The sequence below is a fragment of the Macrotis lagotis genome, chromosome X, assembly GCF_037893015.1.
Source record: "Macrotis lagotis isolate mMagLag1 chromosome X, bilby.v1.9.chrom.fasta, whole genome shotgun sequence".
Lineage (NCBI taxonomy): Eukaryota > Metazoa > Chordata > Mammalia > Peramelemorphia > Peramelidae > Macrotis > Macrotis lagotis.
In genome coordinates this window covers 338,657,069-338,681,102 of record NC_133666.1, presented here as the reverse complement: position 1 = coordinate 338,681,102, position 24,034 = coordinate 338,657,069, and the positions used below count along the sequence as shown (strand labels likewise).

At 33.6% G+C, this 24,034-nt stretch overlaps 1 protein-coding gene across 1 annotated transcript in view; it reads right to left on the bottom strand.

The window, feature by feature from the left end:
• Window positions 1-206: 206 nt before the first annotated feature.
• The window catches only part of ICE1 (interactor of little elongation complex ELL subunit 1), an 82,958-nt gene continuing 59,130 nt past the window's right edge, over window positions 207-24,034 (bottom strand). Inside the window, exons 15-20 of the mRNA XM_074205254.1 lie at window positions 20,496-20,664; window positions 17,342-17,502; window positions 10,734-10,924; window positions 9,984-10,090; window positions 2,271-2,369; window positions 207-1,536 (exon numbers count right to left, since the gene is read on the bottom strand). Of these exons, the coding sequence (XP_074061355.1) occupies window positions 1,355-1,536; window positions 2,271-2,369; window positions 9,984-10,090; window positions 10,734-10,924; window positions 17,342-17,502; window positions 20,496-20,664 (909 nt within the window). The 3' untranslated portion in view covers window positions 207-1,354. The remainder of the gene's footprint in view (window positions 1,537-2,270; window positions 2,370-9,983; window positions 10,091-10,733; window positions 10,925-17,341; window positions 17,503-20,495; window positions 20,665-24,034) is intronic.

Here is a 24,034-nt window from a genome sequence, read left to right as displayed (position 1 = left end):
GTTAATTAATTAATTAACCCTGCTTACCTCACTTTCTTCATCTATAAAATGAGCTGAAGGAAACAGCAAACCACTCCAATATCTTTACCAAGAACAACAACCAAAATGGGGATATGAAGAGTTGGATATGACTGAAATGACTAAATAAATAAATAAATATATATAATTTGTATATGTCTGTAGTATGTGTGTATAATTTCAGAAATGTTTTAAGTATCTGAGAAATTAATATTAGTAGGACTAGTTTAGTAGAACTATTATTAGAGAAATTATAATTTGCAAGTCTCAAAAGCAACCAGTGTTCCATGTAATCAGGAACTGATTTTTCTAAAGAAATTTCTTTGTTTAGCATCTATTTTCAAAATTTATAGGAATACAGGATAACAAGTATTATTCATTGTTCATATAGACAATTTGCATGGTTCATTTTGTTTTTATTATAAAAAACAACAAAGAACATTTACATGTACAAGCATTTTAAGAAATGATGAATACAAGACAAATCAGAACCATGGTGAGTTATTAAACCCCTTTTCTATATACAAACACTAAAATTCCCAAAGTGGAACATCATCAAATGTGAAACACATTATAGCATTATACTGTACATACAAAACAAACACAGAGATCTGCTGGTTATCTCTGATTCTTTTATATACATGTAATTGATACATAAAACTGCACTTAGAGTTTAGTTTTTACTTCTCAGATGCCCTTTCCTGCTACAATATGATGAAATTTAACAGTTTTACTGAAGTTTAAAATGAGGAGAAAATAAGTTAAAAATGGATTTCTGGCAAGTTTTGTCTTTCACTCTCTCCAGAAGCCCACTAAAAACAAAAAATACAGTTTTGTAGCCCATCCCTAGGCTCAGTAACGGAAGACTTTGCTATCCAAGTCTTTTCTAGCTATATAATTCTCTAGTCTTGAGTGCATAGTCCAGAAACAGTTTCAGTTCAAGAACCAATAGCATTTTCATCTTGTTAAATTTAAAATGCCACATATATATTTTTTAAAAGCCAACTCTAAAAAAGATACTTTCTGCAGCAAAAAGGGCAAAGTTCAAGTTTTTGTTATCTGATCATAATATAATACTTCAACCCATAATCACTTAAAACATGTCAGGTTTATATGAAATGTATACTCAATAATATAATAATTTTGTGAAGGACATGCCTTCTAGAATAAAGTCATCCCTACTTTTTTTGCCTACAATAATAATAAGGAATGTTTCTGTCTTTTGCCTGATTTTGTTGTTGGTATTGCTTTGATCATTTCTGCACTGTATCAACCAACTCTTCTGATAAAGACAAAAAGGCACTTGGACAGATGTAGTGTCTTTCTCCTCAGTGGTTTAGCCAAGTTCTGCTGCACACAACGAGTTGACTTCAGCTAAGCAGCTCATAACAGCAGACGGGATGTTCTTTGTGGTCATTCTTGTCCAATTTTCTATTACCTTGGACACTTCTGCTGGATTGCTGGGACTCAAATCACAAAGAGCATATACAGCTGCTAGTTGAATACTCCAGGGTACATCTGAAAAGAGTTTAAGTCATTCATTATTTTTTTAAGTTCTAGTTGAGAAGAATGGATTACACATTTTTAGAAAATTGATATAGCAGCCTAATCATATAACTTGGATAACATGAAATATAATTTCTTCCATGAATGAAAATTAAATAAGATCAAAAGAAAAAATCAGAACCAACAAAAGCCCTGTGAGGAGCTAAGTAGCCCTAGATGGTCGGACAAAGTGCCAGAGGCAGCTGAGTAATAAGAATACTAGATTTTTCAAACAAGGCATCCTGGTTTGAATTCTAGCTCACCCACAAAATATTTGCATGACCTTGAGCACTTATCTTTCATGTTCTTTACAGTAAAATGAAAGGAATTCAATGATGTCTAAGTGCCTTTGCAGTTCTCTTACTGTCATATGACTTATCTACCTAGGAAGACTTGGTGGTCTTGGATCTCTTAGACTCCATTCTTTTTCAGTCTTAGTTCATTTGTACACTTGCATAAAGGAAAAAAAAAATATTTATTTTATAAACACACACACACACACACACACACACACACCAATTTTAAGACATCTCAATGCTAAGAGAACAATTAGGTATATAATGAAAACTAAGCTGTATTACTAAAAACCTATGTGATGTTCTTGCTGTTCTTCTAACCTAATTTTTCTTCTGGAAAATCTAATGCTTATCAGCAAAGAGAAGGGCTGAGTTTAAGAAGCATAATAATTTTTATAAAGCCATTTTTACCTTCTTCATTTGAATGTTGTATGAACATACAAATCACAGAACTGATATTTTTCACAGCAGAAGAAAATCCTTCCTTCAAACCTAGTTGGCCTAAACGACCTGTAAGAAAAAAATTGACACAAATAATGTACACATATAATAAATAGCCTTCTCCTCCATTCAAATCTCTCTTCAAATCATTCATGACCAGCTTAAGACTAAATTCAATCGTCTTCATTTCTGTCTCCTTTCTCTTTTACCAATCTCACGTACCTAACAGTATGACTCACATTTCAATATATCTTTCCTCCGACTGCTTCCTTCTTCTATTTTCTTTACTACCACCTCCCACAGACAATCCTTAAATAAGGGTATTCTCCAAAGTCCCTTCTCATTTGACTGTCTCTTTACTACGATGATCTCTCATTCATTTTCAGAATTTCAGTTATGACCCCAATGTAGCTGACTTTTAAATCACCACCCACCACCTCTCTCTATCAACTTTAGTCTTATTTCCAGTTATATGATTTCCAATTGCCTGTCCAATGGCCTGTCTCAACCTCAAAGGCATGCCAAATTATGGCTTGGAAAGGGGAAAAGAGTGCAGAGATTGGGCCCAGGACAAAGCTCAAAAAATAACAGTAATAAGGATCTGAGACTAGAGACCATTCCCCACCCTAACCCCAGGCTTAGAGATAGTTATGATAACAAGCTGCTTAAAATAAAAATATAAAAAATGAGCAAAGGAGAAAGAACCCAACCATAGGTAGTTACTATGAGAAAAAAGAAGACCAGGTTTTGTCTTCAGAGGATACTGAAGGGGGGGGGGGGGAAGATACTCCCCGCCAGAGTAATGTCATATAGTCACCTGCTGAAAACAAACAAAAGACTAAAAATCAAATATGAGAAATAAGGAAAATTAAAAAAAAATAAGAACAATCCACAAAAAACAAGATTATTAAAAGAAAGTTAACCAATTGGAAAAGATCAGAATCTTGAAAATTAGAATTAGTTAAGGGTAAGCCAGAAAAGTTATAACTGACCAAGAACTAATAAAACAAAGGATAAAGAATGAAAAAATGTAAGAGGATGTGAGGCATTTTATAAGAAAAATAACTGATCAGAAAACATATATAAAGCAGAGAAAACATGAGAATAACCAGACTACCTGAAAACTACAACCAAAAAAAAAAATCTAGATACAATACAAGAAATAATTAAAGAAGAATAAGAACCCAGAAGGGAAAGAAATAGAAAAAAATTTCTAATCATCTTAAGAGTAGATATAGCAGGAAAATCTACAGAAATATCATAGCCAAATTCCAAAAGCCCCGGGATTAAGAAGAAAATATTATTGAGTAACAAGAAAAAACAAATAAAGTAGAGTCACAATTAGAATTACACAAGACCTAGCAGTGGTCAAATTAAAAAACTGCAGGTCACAGAAACCATTTATCAAAGAGCAAAAAAAGAATTGGGATTATGACTAAGAAAAAATTAATGAATTGATAGACTTTGACTTTCAGTATTTTGTTGCAAAAAAGATCCAGAACTTAATAGAAAATTTGACATAAAAGATTCAAGAGAAATATAAGGTAAATGTCAAACAATAATTACAAAGGACTCAATAAGGACAGATTACTTTTTAACATGGAAATGAAAATGAAAAAAAAAGTCCAAGATTGTCTTTAGTAACTGGATACTTTCAATAGAAAGATTGGGGTAGAGATAAATATGGTGTGAGTCCAAAAAGAAAAATGGTATCAAAAAAAGGTAAAAAGAGTAATTATTTCATACAAATGAAGTGCAAGAGAAAGAACTGATAAAGAGTTAGATGGGGAAGGAAGGATAATAATTCTGAAATCCTCCTTTCAGCTAGAATGGGTTAAAGAGGGAATGAAACATATATCTAGAAGAGTATAAAAGCTTTCAAAATTCAGAAAGAAGTAAGAGGATAAGGGGAAAGGGAAAGGGAAATTAGAGAGGATAAAGGAGGTATTTTTAAAGGGAACTCTACTCACATCAGTCCTGAATTAAAAGAGAACAATATACATTTGGAAGGTTATAAAAAGTCTTCTTAATTTACAAATATATATATATAGCTAGATAGATCGAATCAAGGGCAAAGGGATAGGGTAGGAGCAGAGGATAAGGAATGATTCTTGGAGGGAGGGTAGGGTGATGAATGAATAGGAGGACAAAGTAGTAAGGAAGAACAGGAATAGGATAAGAACAGTGAAGAAAATAGGAAGAAAATAATTAACAAGTAATTACAGTTTAGAATGTGAATAGGATGAATTTGCCCATAAAATGGAAACAGCAGATTAAAAATCTGAATTAAACAGTATGTTGCTTTCAGGAAATGCTATGAAAGTGAGACATACAAACAAAATAAAGGTGAGAAACAGAATTTATTATATAAAAAAAGCAAGGAGAGTAATCAAGATAACAGACAAAAGGTAAAGCTAAAATAAATTTTACCAAAAAGAGAAAAATAGAGAAACTATATTGTAAGTGAGTCTTATTAATCTATACTGTTTCAGACTATTTAAAATAATGACAGCACAAATTGAAATAGTGCTCTGGTGTAGGAAATGATGAATTGGTGGATTTCAAAAAATATGGAAAGACTTGAACCTAAGAAGAAAGATGCTGTCCAACTTCAGAAAAACAGGACAAATGGAAATAAGCCTAAGTTGCCTTACATATATGCCTATGATGTTTATGTGTATATCATAGATATGTATGATTATAGATATCAATGTATGGGCATGTATATATGCATGTATGCATATGGGTGTGTGTGTGTGTGTGTGTGTCTGTGCTTAATTATAGCCAGGGATATCAAGGAAGGAAAAAACTTAAAAGTAAAAAGTACATAGCAGAGAACAAAAGAAAGCCCACAAGGAAGCAATGAAAAGATGGACAGCTTTGAATACAATGTGTAGTATTTATTAATACAGGCTTTCTTGAAATGGAAATTTATTGCTTTACATTGCATCCTCTCTCATGTTCTGTTGTGTATAAGGCAATTTTTTTTTCTTATTTTTACTTAAGTTCAAAAATAAATTTTTAGAAGCTTAAATAAAAGAATGTAAGAGAAGAAATTAAGTATAAAATAGCAAAAGAAGAGGTTTTTGTTAAGTTCGCAAATTTTCTAAGACAGTGGAGGATCAGAGAAAATTGGTTACTTCTTTTCTGATTGGATATCCTTGCTTGGAAGAGACAGGATTTCAAAAGCTGTTTGAAGGGAGTAAGCAAAAGAAATGAATAATTGTGAAATGAGGCAAATCTGAGTATGTGATGTATAGCCTGACATAAGATTCAGAAACAGGATGAGATGACTGGATGGAGATTACCAATGTGCCTGTACTAAACAAAGTGAAAGAGTGAGATAACAGAAAAGAAAACAAGTTAGTCTAAAATGCTGGATCAAAAATAAAGCTCTTTAAACATCATCTTGGTTGGATTTTACATGAGGTAAAATGAAAATTCTAAGGAGAATGGCACAGCAAAAGGGATAGGAACATCATACTCTAGATTGGCACCAAAGGGAGTTGCTGAGGTGAAAACAAGAGCTTGAGAAGAGATAACCAGTTTGTGGTTATTGACAAATATTTGTGAATAAACAATTTAACAATGATAGTTGAACAAATTTCATTCTTGTAGGTTTGTAGTTTGATATGGCTTCATAACATTAAAGTTGAACAAAATTAAAGGGTTTTTTTCCCCCACACTGGCTTTTTAAAAATTATTTTCCTCTACCTCCAATATGAATTAATTCTTTTTGGCAAAGCAGTATGAGATAAATATTAAAAGATGTATCTGTTAGACTGTTTCACCTAAAGTAATTTTTCCTGTGTGTAGGGCTGTCTTGCCATTTTCTTTTTTGATCCCAATGACTCATGGCCCACTGGAAACTTTTCAGGTTATATTTTTATTTTAACTAAATTATGCTTCTTATAAGCAGAGGTCATGGTTCATTTATATTTCTTTTGTACTCCAAGGCCCCTAGTATTGTAATAAGTACAACAGGAGATATTCAATAAAATAACTGATGAATGAAACTTTTTTTTAAATCATTCATCTTTCATCATGTTCAATGTCTACTGTTAAAAAAAGCTAGGAAATTTGGGTTCTTTCTGCTGCATTGCTACTAATAAACAGAGACCTTGGTCAAGTTATTTACCCTCCTAAAATCTATAAAATGAGGGGAAAATGGATTAGATCTCCATCATTCCAGGTAGTAGCTCTACTACTCTATGATTCAAAAATTAAAGTATTTCACACCATTAGTCTTTAACTGATATCAAAACAAAGTGTTCACTAAAAAAACCAAATCTATAGCTCCTTCTTTAAGTGCAGGGAGGGGTATGTGTAGTTATATCAATGTAAATATATATCTATATATCTAGACCTACTCTTTCCACTAAGAGACAAAACATGACCAAATATATATTTGCCATTTCCACCTAGAGATCCTGTAGGTAACCCCAAGCTCAATCAGTTCAAAGCAGAACTTAACTTTCCTCTCAAACCTACCCTTCTGATAAATTATATTAATGCTGGGGACACTACTTTCCAGTTACTCAGGCACATATTAGGCTTTGCTTCATCTCTGACTCTTCAAAATACTCAGTTGCCAAGTCAAAATGATTTTCACCCTCCATAAATCTCAAATTCCTACAACTTTACAAGGCCATCAGTACAATTCAAGGCCTAATTACAGTCATTTTCTCAAATCTCTCCAACACACAGCTGTCAAAATAATTTTTCCTACAATACATGTTATTGCCTTGTACAATGTACTCCAGGGTCTCACTATTGCTTCTAAAGTACAAATTCCTCTCTGTTTGGCATGTTAAAGTCCTTCACACACCTATTTCAATCCTCTCTAGTATTAGGCTACTTCTCTTCACACCATTCAGTCAAAGTAAACTTATATTGTTCCCATGTAACACTCTACCTCCTATTTCCATGCCTTTGCATGGCTATGTCCCAGATCTGGAATGTATTTCTTCCTTTGCTTCATGGAATGACTGAAGCTAAAGCATTCTAGATGAAGGTTTTCCCAATCATTCCTCATCCCCCTAAAACTGAATATTGTCCTCTCTCTCTCTCTCTCAAACTACTTTAATCATTTTAATCTAATTTGTAATACACAAACACACATACACACACACACACAAATATCTCATGTACATTAGGTTTCTTAAAAGTAGAAATTGTTGGGGAGGCAGAGCCAAGATGGTACAGTAAAGGCAAGAACTTGCCTGATCTCTCCTCTAAATCAATCAAAAAAAACCCCACCAAATTCAAGAGAGGCAGAACCCACAAAAAGATTGAGTGAAGACAATACTGATTATTCATATGAACTTTCTCATTTATTGAGGCAATTAGAAGAAGCATATATAGATATGATATAAATGGGAGAAGAATTCAAAGGAATAATATTAAAAAGATGGAGTTAATGAATGAGCGAAGAATGTACTGGGAGATAGGGAAAGGGGGAGGTAGAATGGATTAAGATATTTCACATAAAAGTGGCAAGAAAATGCTTTTGTAGTGAAATGGAAGGGCAGGGTGAGGGAACGTGAGTGGCCTTACTCTTACCTGAATTGGCTAAGAAAGGAAATAACATACACATTCATTTGGGTAGAAAACTGTCTTACCCAAGAGGAAAGGAATGGGAGAAAGAGGGCAGGGGTAAGTGACAGAAGGGAGGGAAGATTATGAAGGGGGTAGTGAGATGCAAAAAACTTTTGAGAAGGGAATGGGAAAAAGAAGAGAATAGAATAAATGGGGGGGGGGGACAGGATGGAGGGAAATATTTTAAAAATGTCCTAACTCATTGCTGATAGGAGAAATGTAGACTGGAACAATTCTGAGGTACTACCTTATACTTACTGGATGAGCTAATAGGACAGAATCAGAAAATGACAAATATGGGAGGGGATGTAGGAAAAATGAGACATTAATGTATTCCTGGAGGAGTTGTGAAAGGATTCAACAATTCTACAGAGCAATTTGGAACTATGTCCAAAGGCTATAAAAACCAGACCTACCTTTTCACCTAGCTATAGAGCTAGTGCCACTGCTAGGTCTATATTCCAGAAGAAATGAAAAACAGAAAGGAAAAGGACAAAAATGTATAAGGATAATTATAGCAGCTCTTTTCTGGTGAAAAGGAACTGGAAATTGAGGGGATATCCATCAGTTTTGGAATGGCTGAATAAATTTTGTATGTGATTAAAATGAAATGCTATTCTGTTATAAAAATTGATGAACAGGATGCTCTCAGTAAAAAAAAAAACTAGCAAGAGCAGATGCAATGGGAAATGTACAGAAGTACAAAAATAGTACTTTGTACTACATACAAAGGGATCAGCGATGTTGCAGGAGTGATTGCCTGTGAATAACTAACCTTTTCTCAGCAATGCTGTGACCAAAAGAACTCAGAAGGACTTATGATAAAGAATACCATCCATCCCAAAGACAGAGCTGATACAGATTGAAACATACTTTTAACTTTATTTTTCTTGAGACTTCTCCTTTTGAGGAAGAAGAGGTAGGTGTTTCTGTTTATTTTTATAACATGATTATTGTGGCAATGTTTTTCATGACTACACATTTTTTTTTTAACGTATCAAATGACTTGCTTTCTCAATGAGGGGCATTGGGGTGGAACGGAGAGAATTTGGAACTCAAGACTTTAAAATTGAATGTTAAAATGTTTTTGCATGTAATGAGGAAAATGCAAAAAGAGTAGAAAAGGGTTTCATTCTTAGTATCCCCAAGAGCCTAGCACATAGTAGTTATTAGGTGCTTATGCCTGGTAATTGAGAATCCCTAGTACTCTTCAAAACACAAGGTCAAGGATCAACTCGGATATGAAGCCTAGCCTGATCCCTCTAGGTGTCTTTTCCTATAGGCACTATAATGACTTCTAAGTCATTTTATAATAAAGATTTCTTTCCCTCACTATCATTATTAGTTATCTTATTTTTTTGTCTATTTCTAGACTTACATTCTTTGGTTCATGGTCCTTAGATTTAGTACTCCTTTATTCTTTTAATTTCTCATAGAATTAATTTTTTGAAATACCAATTTTGGTTCTCTTTTTAAAAATAGTTTTTATTATTGCTTCCCTGCCAATTTCTATAGGAGAGATAGAGAAGCTATTGCCTCATGAAAAGATTCTTACTATGACCCTGACTGTGAAGTTAAGCATAGATATAGTTGACATTTGTCCTCCCCTTGGACATTTTTTCATTTAAGCCCAAAAATCTTTCTCCCTGAGACTGTGTCTACCTACTCTTTGTTTCCTATATGTGACTTACCTTTTCTTAAGGCAGGATGAGTGAGTGATCTCTCTTGGCACCTAATCCCGGAAAATAATACCCACTGTGAGGTAAGCATCTCCCTTTACAGCTCTATCTCCTCCCAACACTGAAGCAAGTTTTCTGATAATTTTCTCCCTTTAATTTCTCACTTTGCCTCTTTGCCCACTTTCCTGTGAATTTTCTTCTCCTTGAAAAACTAAAGAGTCATTTTCCCTTCATGTATAGATAAGAAAGCAGAGGAAAATAAAATGTTTTAGAAAAGTAAACATGCTAATTCAGTTACAATATCACCTTAATATAAAAGTCAAAAATAATTCATATTAATTAGATCTTGCGCTAAAAGAAATAATAAAATCAGATGGAAGAAAATGAATGCCAAGCAAAAACTCACCAATTAGCCTAAGTATCAATGCTACAATAATATCTGGAGTATATGCGATGTTCAAATGTCCTTTTCTGTGCTTTATCCACTTATCCATGATAGGCCATAGCTCTTTACTATGAAATTAAGAGATAATGAAAGTATAAATCCTCCAAATCAATAATCTATCTTAAATAGATAATCAAGTTAAGAATTACCCTAAAATATCAATAACTACATTAACTACAATAGCTGGTAAAAGCATTCTCTACTAAGGAAGAACTTTAGCATCCTAAGCTATGTTTTATATGGTCCCCTGTACTCCCCTCTCAATATCCTTCCCTTACTATTCTTAAGGATTTTGCAAGGTTGTCTTAAAACAAAAGTACACTATGTAATAAAATTATTTTCAGGTAGGTAAAAATTGAATTTTTTGCAATTTAAATAATTTGAAATGGATATAAAATTCTCACTATTTCAAAGCAACAGAGGATGAACCCATTGTAAAGAAGTACTTTCCAGGTTTACTGGTTTTGTTAAGTTTTAATTTCTGCATTTGATGTTCACTTAAATAAGCAGGGTCCATCTGTATTATAATTCCTGAAGAAAAGTTTATTGCTCATACAGAAGAGTCAAGAAGTCCGTAAGAAGTTAAGTGCATATACAGTAAGGATGGCATTCTTACCCTAAAAATTATTTTTGTCTACAAAGTAATTTCTAGCTGAGAGATTACTGATTTTATTACTTGCATTTCTATTATTTAGCAAAGCAACACCATACCTTATGATATTATCATGTGTCCAAACCCATTTCTGATGACAGCAGAGTAGATCAATGGCAAATATATATTCCCATGTGTCATTATTTAGGTCTTCACCAAACTTCTCACTTATATGAAATTCCATTTTTGGACATAATTGTATTGTCAAAAGCAACTTGGAGATCATCATACTCACATCTAAAGAGGAAGTCTGAGAAAGGGGAAAAAAATGCAATAAAATTTAGTAGAGTTTCAGAGATAGCTCAAAGAGAAGTCATATTCTGTGCTATTACTTCCAAAGCATCTGAGTAATGGTTAGATGCCTGATCATTTGATTAAGAGTCCCTACTTGCAGGGGTGGCTAAGTGGCACAGTGGATAGAGCACAGGCCCCGGAGTCAGGAGGACTTGAGTGACCTCAGACACTTAATACTACTTAACTGTATGACCCTGGGCAAGTCACTTAACCACATTGCCTTGCAAGAACAAAAAAAAAAGTACCTTATTTTCCCTTTTCATAAACAGAATAATTTAAAAACAGGAATTGTGTTCCTTCCTGTTTGCTACAAATTAACCTTAGTAGAAGTCAACAGTTTAATTTCCACTTCCAACCCTACCCCTTGCTATTATACTGACATTTACAAGAATTTAGTGATATTTGAAAGACTTTTTCTTCCTACAAAGCATTAGAAAGTGATACAAACAAGATCCTTCCTTAATGATTTCTACTCAATACAAAACATATACTAAGGCTTAAATATTTTATCTTATAGAATAATCCTTATAGATACTAATCTACCCCTCCTTGGTTTCAACTGTTTTTTAATCTATTTTTAATCCCTGAACTATGTTCTTAATTAATCAGGCAGAATGATTTAATACTGTAAATTTAAAAAAAAATCATAGTGTCACTATATTATGCCCAAACTATAAGACCACAAAAACCTGGTGTGAAGATATGGCTATCCATTTATACTATTATCACTTTCAAGCTAAAGTGATCCCTGTAAAGTAGTTTTGGTTCAAAAAATGTTTTTGAAGGACAAGTAATGACAGTAATTGGGACAGATCTATATGGATTCTTGTTCTGTCACGACACAACTACAGTCCATACAAGACCTCCTAGTGAAAAACCGATCATATTTATAGGACGGCTATTTGGGCTATTAGGAAATTATTTAGAACCCTTAGGAAATCATAGCATTTAACCTGCCTGGGTTTATTTTTGTTTCTAATGTAGAAGTTTATGCTCAATCTATATCAGATGTACTAGGAGCATTAATGAGTCTATTAAATGAGCAAAACATTAAGCTGTCAGCACATTTATTAAACTAAGTTAGTAAATGAATTTTTAGCCAAGACAGAATAGGGCCAGCAAACAGTTCAAAAAAAATCTACAACCTGAATTTTATAGTCATAGCTGCTGCTTTCTAATGTCCTTTTCAGTTCTCAAATTTTATAATTTTATCAATTCTATCACATTCCTCCACTAATTCTAATCTCAATTGTAAATTGTGACTTCATGAAGGCTAGGTCAGCAAAATGAAAACTCTGATAGGTCCCTATCAAACTGGAAGGGTTTTGAGGACTAACTTCTCATCAGAATATGTGTACTTTATTTTAGTACCAGCCTTCCCAGGCTGAGAGTGGCTCATCATTAGTAGGTTTAGAGGCTTAATGATGAATTCTTCAGTCATAACAACTAATAAAACAAAAGAAAATGATGTGCTTTCAATGAGAATGGCAGAATAGCAGGGAAGAGGATATAGGGTTTTTAAGGATCTTAGTTTTCTGATTCTCTAAAAGTATTAACTCAGCTATTGGTTTTCTAAATGTGAGCTATTTTTCCAAAGAGCAAGGAATGGATACCTTACTGAAGAAACCCAATCATATCATTCTTGACATTCTCAGAATATATGAAAAGAGAAGACATCAGGAAGTTGCAACTAAATGAAAACATACTCAAAGATTTCCTGTGGAAAGGAAAACAGAAGAATTGGCAGAAATGCTTCACAAGATCATAAATATAAAGCTGGAAGAGATCTTAGTTTTATTTGTTTAAAGAAAGAATTATACTACCTCAAATCTATCATACTGACTAATGGGATAGGGGAAATAAAGACAAATGCTGCTGGGGATATGGAAAAGTGAGGACACTATAATGCACTCTTGGTGGAGTTAAAAACTTGTCTAACCATTCTAGAGAACAATTTGGGACCATGCCCAAAGGGTTATAAACTCTGCATACCCTTTGACCCAGCAATACCACTATTAATTCTGAATCCCTAAAAAAATCAATTAAAAGTACCTACATGTACAGAAATACTCATAGTAGCTCTTTTAAAGTTGCAAGGAATTGGAAATTGAAAGAATGCCCATCAATTGGGGAATGGCTGGAAAAAGTAGTGGTACATTGTGAGGGAATACTATTTATGCTGTAAAAAATGACAAGGATGGTTTCAGAAAAATCTGGGAAGACTTATATGAATGGATGCAAAGTGAAATGAGCACGATCTGGAGAATATTGTACACAGTAACAAAACTGTAATGGTGATCAACTATGACAGACTTCACTACTGATCAAGACAATGTTCCAAGACAATTTCAAAGAACTTATGAAAAATACTTTCCAGAGACAGAAACTCTGAATGCAGGCTGAAGCATACTTTTTTCACTATAGTTTTCCTTTTTTGGTTGGTTGGAAGATAGGGGATGTTCATGAAGGGATACACAATATGGCCAACAAGGATATAGGTTTTTGCATGACTTCACAGGCATAATTTATATAATATTGCTTGCCTTATAATAGGTAGTGAAGAAGCTAGAGGAAGGGAGGAAATTTGGGACTCAAAATTTTTATAAATGAATGATGAAAAGAAAAAAAGAATCACAAGAGACCGAAGTAATAGTTATTATCTCAAGGACATTTAAAGGTTAAAACTGGAAGGGCAACAAATGTTTGAAAAATGGAAAATACCTGTAAAGATTTTCATAACCATTTATTTTTGCTATTCCTAATCAATATATATTGTCATCTAACAGAACATTACCAAATGTGCTACATGAAGAAGTAGAAATATTGTTGGAGAGTTGTTTCAATCATGTCTGACTCTCTGTGATCCCATTTGGGCTTTTCTTGGCAAGGATACTGGAGTGGCTTGCCATTTCCTTCTCCAGCTCATTTTACAAATGAAGAAATTGAGGTAAAAACAGGGTAAGTGACTTGCCCAGGATCACACAACTAATAAGTGTCTGAGGCCAGAACTGAACTCAAGTCCTCCTGATTCTTGGTCAAATATACAAAAAAGATCAATTCTCAAGATAGCTGGACAAGAGAATATCAAAAATAGGACAGTTAATACAGCTGTGGACACAGCACTAGCCCCGGAGTCAGGAGGACCTGAGTTCAGATACTTTTGATCCTTACTAGTCTTGGACAAGTCACTTCATTCCATTGCCTTGCAAAAACAAGAAAAAAAAATTTAAAAAGAGACTGTTCAAAAGTGTGTAGAAAAATCTGTTACCCAAAAACAGTGAAAAAGAGAACATAAATAACAATTTACCCTAATGCTTATTGTTTTATCTCTATGATTATATCATCAAGCCAGGAATAAAACAGGAATACAAGTTCAATGCTAAATGTCAACTTGCATGAAGGGTGTTCTTGGCTAAAACCAATAGGAAGGATTCCATATAGATGAGAAAGTCCTCCTATCCATAGATGATCCTATGACTATTATACAAAGCCCCAGATACCTGGAAAACTTCTTGAAGAAGTTTTATCCAAATTTTTCTACAAAGGATAAAAACAAGTGAATGAGGAATGTCTATTATCCATATTAAGTTTATCATTTCATATCATAGATGGGGAAAGATCAGGAGACTTTAGAACTGTGCCTGTCTTCTCTCTGCCATCTTCGTATTTAAGTTAATCATTTCAATGGCTATCCTACTAAGTCATTTTATCAGCAGAAATGAAGAGGAGTGGGTTGGATTTTTGTTGGGAAACTGCACAAAGGTATATCTTTGTACCACTAATGTTTTTCTGTTGATGCTATATATCTGTAAGTCATAGAAAACTACAGTGCAAAGAACTGATGTTGAATCTTACTCTAAGGGAAATTTGGAAGTCTATTATGGATATGAGAACATAAAATGTCATCAGAAAAATGTGTGGCAGTTAAAACAAAATAAAAAAAAAAACCAAGGGTCAATTTCATAGAAATACAAAGGAAACAAAAGGACTCATATACAATGTCTGTATTACATGAAACATCAAGAAAATATAAGGAAAGTACCAAAAATGTGAGGGAAGCCCCAATGATGATCTTCTAGAAGAACAAGGATAAGAACTGTATAGCATTTGAGTACCTATATCAATAACTGAAAGTAGTTATTCTATAATTGGTACCAAAAATATGCTGAGATAGTTAACTTTAAAATATCTGTTCTTAAAAGGATGAATAAAAGCAGGACAGGAAGAATATAAAACTCCAATCAGTTGTAGTTGCTTCTTAATAATAATTATTATAAATAATACTCTACAGAAATGGTGAAATTTGTTGCTAAAATGTCATCTGAAAACTATTTTTATATTCTGTTGTATACTTAAAAATCTCCTTGAGTCTCAGTTTCTTCAACTAGAAAATGAAGAGGCTAATTTGGATAGCTTTGATATATTACAGCTTTAGATCAACGACAAGTGATATATGCAATTAGATACTTATAAAATTATAAATTCCTTTCTGAATTTACCTTCTGTTTAGTAAATTAGTCTTTTTTTTTAGGTTTTTTTTTTGCAAGGCAAATGTGGTTAAGTGGCTTGTCCAAGGCCACATAGCTAGGTAATTAATTATTAAGTGTCTGAGCCTGGATATGAACCCAGGTATTCCTGACACCAGGGCCAGTGCTTTATCCACTGCATCACCTAGTCACCCCAGTAAATTAGTCTTTAAGTTATCATTTATACTGATCTTTAACTAGATTCATTTAAGATAGGAAATATTGTATAATTAATTATTTTTCCAAGATTTACACATCAATGAATCAAAAAGAATCTATTAAGTTAGCAATATGTGTCATACACTATGCTAGCTGCTGGAGAAACAAAGACAAGAATGAGACAATTTCTGACCTCAACAAGCACATTAGAAGAGACAGATAAATAAACAAGTAAGGAGAGAATAGCATAGGGGGTGGTAACAGAGTGAGGTGCTTTGGGAGAGAGAATCAGGAAAGGTTTCAAGAGTTCAATCTTAAAAGAAGGAATTTTCTGAAGTGGAGGTGACTAGGCAAAGAATTTCAAGGACAAGGAATGAGCACTTTTAAAAACATACAGAAAGGGCAGCTGAGTGGCATAGTGGATAGAGCAATGGCCCTGGAGTCAGGAGGACCTGAGTTCAAATTAAGCCTCAGACACTTAACAATTGCCTAGCTTTGTGACCTTGGGCAAGTCACTTAACCCCATTGCCTTGAATAAATAAAAATTGAAACAAATTGAACTAGATGATTATAACTGAGATTTTATAACTGACTGAATCAAATGAAGTAATAGAGGATGAAATCATCATTGATTTAAAGCTAGAAATACTTTAGAACCATCTACCTCAACTCCCTCAGTTTACAGATGAGAAAACTAAAGATGTTAGAAGTTAAATAATTTGTCTACAGTCTTACATCAGGTTGTCCTAAGGATCTCTCAGTTAAAATCTGGCATACCTTTTACTCTACATGTCTCCTTCACCAAATGTATTTCTAAGTGTGTAAATGTATAAGAATTCAAAACAAGTTGATTAATAATTCAAATACATAACATACCAATTAAAGAGGGAAATCTCTATTAAGAATGCAATTTAAAGGAATATAATTGTTCTCTGAATTCATCAAAGTACTATAACTCTATTAATGATAAAAGTAGCCCTAAACAATTAATAAAAATCATATAATAATAAAAAAGACCAACAATAATATAGGATGAGCCGAGATAATCTGACAAGTTCAAATACCAGTATGAAAATCAAAATACCAAAACTGGGAGTAACAAGCATAAAAACAAACAGAAAAAAAAAGATGACACTAGAGGTTCATTAATTTCATAAAACTTATGTGAAAACCAGGTTTATTATAAAAGAAATGAACAAGTATATGAAACCCAAAGAGTTCACAGTCCTTGTAGAAGTTTGCATATTTATAACAGTACCAAAAAAGGGGAATATAGAAAGGGGTGTGGCTTTAGAAAGGAAAGTTTAGATAAAGGACAAAACTTTTCAGAAGAGAAGCAAGGCCATGGCAAAAGCCACATGCATTTTTTTCCCCTTGGGAACCTCCTATGAAGTTAGAAGGTCCCCAAACTGCAGAAGCATTTTCCCAGCCAGGAATAGAATGACGTCTATCTCACTTCCCAAGGACACAAAGGGGATCCAGCTTAGGGTGCAAGCAATCAATTATGTCAGCTGGCGGGGTGGGGGAGAAGGTATACACTTTGTCCATTTCAGGGCTTCCTACATGATCTGGGTCCAGTATTTCTGGAAACTATAACAACTTGAACGGATAAGTTTAGGGGATTCCTTAATAGCCTTTAACAGAGCTAAGTTCTAGGATTTAAAAAGTACAATAAAAATACAGCATACCTTTTCCCAATTGAGATATGTAATCAAGCAGTTTAAAACCTCTCCTTTAGCGCGTTGCCTGACAACCAGCTGCATTGCTTTATTAATCACTCCTTGGAAGGCAAATATATCATGCCATATGTTTGCAATAAACAAAGTTATCTTATCAGACTCTGGAAAATCTAAAAGGGAGATACAAAAAGGACAAGAAATCATTATAACTTATGAGCTATACAGCAAATACAAACAACTTTTCATTGTTTTTTTTCCTATTAATAGAAAGAATGTCTCAGGCATTCTTTTATTTTAAATAAACTTTCCTCATAAAATGGAAAACAAATGATAAAAGTCAATTTGCCTAAATCTGATGCAGGACTTAAACCACATTTATACATAATAGATGGGATAATACCAAGGGAATTGCTTGAAAAATCCAGTTTTTGCAGTCTACTAATTGGTCTTCCCAAAGGGTCCTTTTCAGGATGTTATTTAGTATGGTAACAAATAAAATTATTTGAAGGAAAATTTGCTTTAAAAAAATCTGTCTCCAAAGTAGATCTGGTGCATACACAGGGGCAATATGAGTAAAACAATTAAACTAGGGCATTTAATGTACTGTAGTGTTACTGATTAAACTATCTTCACCTTGGAAAAATTAGGAGACTATTCCCTGTATAATCTCACAAAAGCCAAGTACACTTCATAAAGCATTTCAGTTCACTATAATCAAATACAAAACTATTTTAAGATGTATGTAAAATAAAAATGATGCAGCAATGGCTAGAGCAGAAGCAAAAATCTGAGAACAAATTTTTTTAAAGTTCTGCCTTTTGTTAGGTAATAAAACAAGAAGTTTAAAGTAGCTTCTATTTTTCAAAAGAGATCTCTTCAAGAAAACAGACACAGAGAAGTCTGTAGTTATCTTCTGAATTCTTCTGTTCATAGGCTAGGGAAAAGACCTTCAAAGGTGTTCTAGTGTATCCCTGTCATTTTAGAGATGAGGGGGTTTAAATGACTTACCAAGGTCATTTAAATATATAAGCAGCTGAAAGGGGATTTGAATCTAAGACTTGGACTTCAAAATTGCTGCTATACCATGAAATGGACTGAACCACCTTTCAAAGAACATTTTGTTTTAAAATGTCTAATAGGAAAAATGGCTACCTTTCCCTTCAAAAATGATTCAGACCCTAAGAAGATGAAAATCTATTTTTCACAGTAATAAAGGGTACCAACCCCTCATGTAATAATGCACTTCTACACCAATGAAGGATGCAAATAATAGAAAAGATTAATTTTAAAATTAATTTAGATGGATCAAATGGAAAATTCCATTTTCTCAATTATCTTTCTTTAAAAGAAATACAGAAATTAGCTTTCCTTTCCTATGCCCACATATGAACAAACCATCAAGGGAACATTTCAGTGGTAGAATGTCATCTTAGGATGAAAATTATGCCATAAATAATCAAGAAAAAAAGAGTTTGTAATTTACATTTTAAAAGACTGAACCCAGCGATTTCCAACCTGGATTCTCTTATACTCAAGTTATATACAGAAATTTACAAAGCAAATTTTAATTTATCTCAATATTTAAAAATGTCCTAAGAGTACATTAGTACTAAAAATGTCCTAAGAGTACATTAGTACAAGTGAAAGGATATAATTCCAGAAAAGATGACAATCACGAGTCTAACAATGAACAAGTTATACATAAAAGCATTCATGATAAAACTCATACAAAACAAACAAAAAAGTCTTGAGATGAGCAACTTACATTGCATCTATAGCTATATCATTCAGATGTCTATTTTAATTCACACTGGCAGTCAGAAGCAGTTAAACACGGGCAGCTTCATTCAAAGGACTATTACAATCATGGACAAATGATTTGCTTTCACCTGAATTTATACTGGCCCTAGAGATTGCTTTGAGACATGAAGAAGATAAATCTTGGTAAAAGAAATTATATTTTTGGCTAAAATACCCAATTTTACATTCATATAGCATGTTATAGTTAGTTAACAAAAAAGTTTCTAGTTACTTTACTGTAGATGATAATCCAGACTCTTTAATAATCTGATGAATGATAAGATAGTTATAGATAAAGCATATGTCAAGCAATCACTGGTGAAAGAATAATTCAAGGCCAGCTCTCATACTAATCATTTCCTTTTTTCTTCAGTTTGTAGTTATTTTTAATCTCTAATACAAAAATCTTCATTTTATTAAATTATAGGATTATAAATCTAGAGCTGGAAGAAATCTCAGAAGCCATTTGTTCAATTTTACAGATGAGGAAAACTGATGACTGGGAAAGTTAATTGATTATAAGCTTCTTTCTTGATGAGTGACAAAGCATTTCAACTTTTCATATGCTTCAAATGGAGTATCATTATTTTAAGTCAAGTACAATGTTTCCTAAATGTATTGACAAAATAAAGCCAAAGTGATAGATACAAGTGGTGAGTAACATTCATCTAAATATAAACTGTGCTAAAGAGGTATGCATTTAAATCATGGACATATTTACTGGTAGAAAATTGGACACAGAATAATTTTATGTTCTTTCACAAATATATGCATTATGAAAGATATACAAATAAATTAAACAAATATTTTCCTAGAACAAAGTAATAAAGTACAAATGTAAGTAAAGCTACTCATTTCCCATAAGCTGCCCCACTTTTGGACTTCTCTGGACCTCTTTTTTCCTGCTCTCCTTCCCCAAGAATAGTCATCATTGGGGAATCTCATTATCCTGCAAGGTTGAAATATGCATGTTTTTCTACATCTCATCAGTCCCCTCTGTCTCTCTAACTGTACCCTGGATTGGAGGGCGGGGCCATAGGCTCCAGGGCCTCCATTTAAAGGAGCTCACAATGGTTTTCTCCATGTTCCCCATCAATTACACTGCTTTTGCACTTCATAATTACTCTCTCTTGTGCCCTTGGGCTGGTTCTCTCCCAATAACTCCATTCCCCTAGCTTTTCAGATTCTTTTGCATATATATATTTGTCACTTTATGGTAAGCTCCTTGAGGGCAAGGACTGCCTTTGTCTTTATTTGTATCTCCAGCAATTAATACAGTCCTGGAAACATAGCAGGCTCTTAAAAAATAGTCACTGACTGACTGAGCATATTTCCAAGTGAGTGTAACAGTACATCAACATACCTTCCTTGAGTAAGTCATAGCAAAATTGTCGGGCTCTTTCCAAATCTCCCAGTTGCCGACATATTCCAACATACACTCTGCAGAGAGCATGAATGTAAGTGTGATCCAAGGATGTCTTGTGAATTTTCAGTTCAGAGAGAATAGCATGAAGCAAGGGCTTTGCTAAGTGCTGTATTAAAAAGTAAAAGCAATTCATTACCTGCATTTATATTCAGTAAAGACAAGATCAATTAATTGATAAAAAAAATTAAACACAAAATTCCTTATGAGTGAATAAAGTATCAGTATGATATATGTGGATGGCTGTGCCATCTAGCTGCCCTTCAGTTTAGTGAGAGGGTGAATGCAAAATGTACCCAGATAAGCAAATTCAGAGTAATTAAGAAGGTAAAGAGCAGTAACCATAATCAGGATTAAGAAAGGCTTCATCTGGCTAAAAACTCAGTTGAGTATACATTCTAGGTCTATTGCCAATAGATCAGTAAGGGAATTTAAAATGGAGTGTCAAGTTCTTGGAACAACTTGTGGTCCAGCTTGGCAGAAAAGCATTGTATGAAGGGGACTAATATAACCTCCAATAGGGAAGCTGGGTGTCAGCCAGATGATGAGAAGTGTTCAAGGTTAGGCCATTTTGGAAGCAGCAGGGAACCACTGAAGATTTTTGTGATCAACAAAATGTTGGCTACAATACAAATTAAATTAGTTTAGTTCTCTCAACTAATTCAATTTGTATTTTGTATAGCTGCTGGAGTTAAGCTTAGTTTTCCTGAACTTTATGTCATTTCAAAGCAATATGTATCTCTAATGCAGAAAGCAGGCAGAGGCAAGCAAACAGCATTCCCAACACCTAGAGTCCCAGACCTTACTACCAATAAAGAAACAGGATAATTTAATCCCACACCTGTTAAGACTTTTATCAACTATGTAATTTACATTTTATTCTATTCACTAATGTACAATGTTTGTCCTATTTTTGTACTCCCTTTATTATAAAATCCTTATGATTTCTTTACTTAGGGTTTGTGTGCCAACTGAGGAAGCCCTGGACCTGCTTTGTTTTGCAATTGCATGTCTTGCCAATAAATTCCACTGTTTGGATTTTGTTTCTTCAGTTAATACTACCTATGGGATGCTGGAAAAATCATTTCAACTTTCTGGGTTTCATTTATATATCTATAAAATTAAGGAATCAGACTAGATGACATGTAGATAGTATTTTACAAGTTATGTAATTTCTTTACAAAAAGATGATCTCAACTGGTTTGCTCTTTTTATTCACTTTAAAATACCCAAAAGTTATACTGACCACTCCCTCCTACTGTTTTTTTCAAAGAGACAAAAGAAAACTAAGAAAATATTTAGCACTAAGAGGATATTTAAATAACTTTTTGTTTTGTCTTTTTTTTAAAGGCAGTTAATCTCTAAAGACTGTTCTCAGATAAATTATGATGTTGGTGATATAAATCTTCAATGTGCCTTAAAAGAGCATTACTTATATAAACTATCTTACATCTTAAGTATAAATGTTAAAAACTTTTGTTTCTGGAAAACATTTTTGAAAAGGAAAGAAAATACAAATGCTGATGACTAATGCCATATCTTCAGTAAATCCTTTCCAAAAATTCTGAAAACACTGGATTTAGCAGCCAATCACCTTTCTCTAAGTACTCACTGCTCTCTAGGTACTTTTTTTTGTAGATACTTAAGTATGGTAATTTTCTATTATCTATGTAAAGGCTACAAATAATGCACTGATCTCTTCCAATCCATCTGGACTGCTCCTCAGTTTCCTCTGCTGGATCTTCATACAAGTCATACCACTGAGAATGAATGTTCCACAAGGATCTCACTGGTTTTCTCCTTTCTCTCTATACTATTATAATTGGTGATGCCATTGCTTCTGATTTACTGAAATATCTTAAAATCAACGTTTCTCGGATATATTTGTCCAGTCCTAATCTCCATTCTCCCATTGCCAAATCACTCTTGGACATCTTGATTGGTGGTTTTGTAGTAAAATTCCAACAAATACCTTTCCCTTCAAACCCTCCTCTCTTCTTAATTTCACTATTACTGCTGATGGCACCAACATCTTAGTAATCCAGTCTGAAACCTTGGTATCTTCCTAGACTTCTTATTCACATTCATTTTATATATTTAAGCTGTTGTGAAATTCTGGCGTTCTCAGTTCCTCCTCTCTCTTGCCCTCTATATCTAATATGTGGCCAAGATTTTATCAATTTTATGTTTGCAACATATAGACATATGTATATAAAGGGATTATCTCTGCCTCATATGTGTGTGTGTGTGTGTGTGTGTGTATATACATATATATATGTATATATCTACATCATATAAAAAGATATACATGTGAATCTCTCTGTAGTCTCCCTGACTTAGGTCTCTCTCCACTCTAATATATCCTCCATTCTGACAAACTGGATTTTTCAAAAGTACAGGTCTAACTGAGTCATTTCATAAACTTTAGTGGTATCCTGTCACTTCTAAGATCAAATATAAAATCCTGTTTAGCTATTAAAATTCTTCATAGCCGGGTCTCTGCCTTCTCTTTCAGTTTTCCTATACCTTACTCCCCACTACATAGTCTGCAATACAATTAATACTGATCTCCTTGATGTTTCTACTCCAAAATATTCCATCTCCTGAAACCCTACATTTCTATTAGTTGTCCCTAATGCCTGGAACCCTCTTTCCTGTTCATTTCAATTTTCATGTGCTTCCCTGCCTTCATTAAAGTCTTTGGCCTTCTGCCAAAAAAAACAAAATAAAAACAAAAATCCCTTCCTGATTCTCCTGAATCTTGGGGCTTTCCTTAAGATTATTTCCATTTTATATTGACTATATCTTGTCTATACATGTTGCTTACATATTATCTCCCCCATTTCACTGTGAGCTTGAAAGCAGGGTCTATTTTTTGCCTTTGTATCCCCAGAACTTAATACAGAGCTTGAGGCACACTATGAACTAAATAAAATGTTTATTGATTTGACTTGGCTTAATTTCTCTCATATACAACCCTTTCATTCCATTCATATAGTAAAATTCCATTCAGAAGACTTAACTGCAGGCCCTAATCATCTTACCTAGACTACTGGAATAACTTTCTGGTGGGTCCCCTTACTTTAAGAAGTCTCTCTTCACTCCAATTCATCTTCCATTCAGCTACCACATGATCTTCCTACAGTTCAGGTTTAACTCTACCCAATAAACTCCAAAGGCTCCTTTTTACTTCCACGTACTAAATATGAAGTCCTCTGTTTGCTTTTAAAGCTATTTACAATAGCTTGGATCATCAGAGAGTGGAAACATCAGTGGAGGGACTGGTGTATCATATATCTTTTCTTTGAATCATTTTTATTCTTTAATCCCCTCTTCACACTGCATTCCAGTTACACTGGTTTTCTTGCTATGCTCATCCAACTTCTGCTCTGAGCCTTTTCACTAGCTACCCCTTTGCAAGTGTTCTATCTCCTCATATCTACTTCTAGTTTTCTTTGGCTTCTTTAAAGTTTAAAATC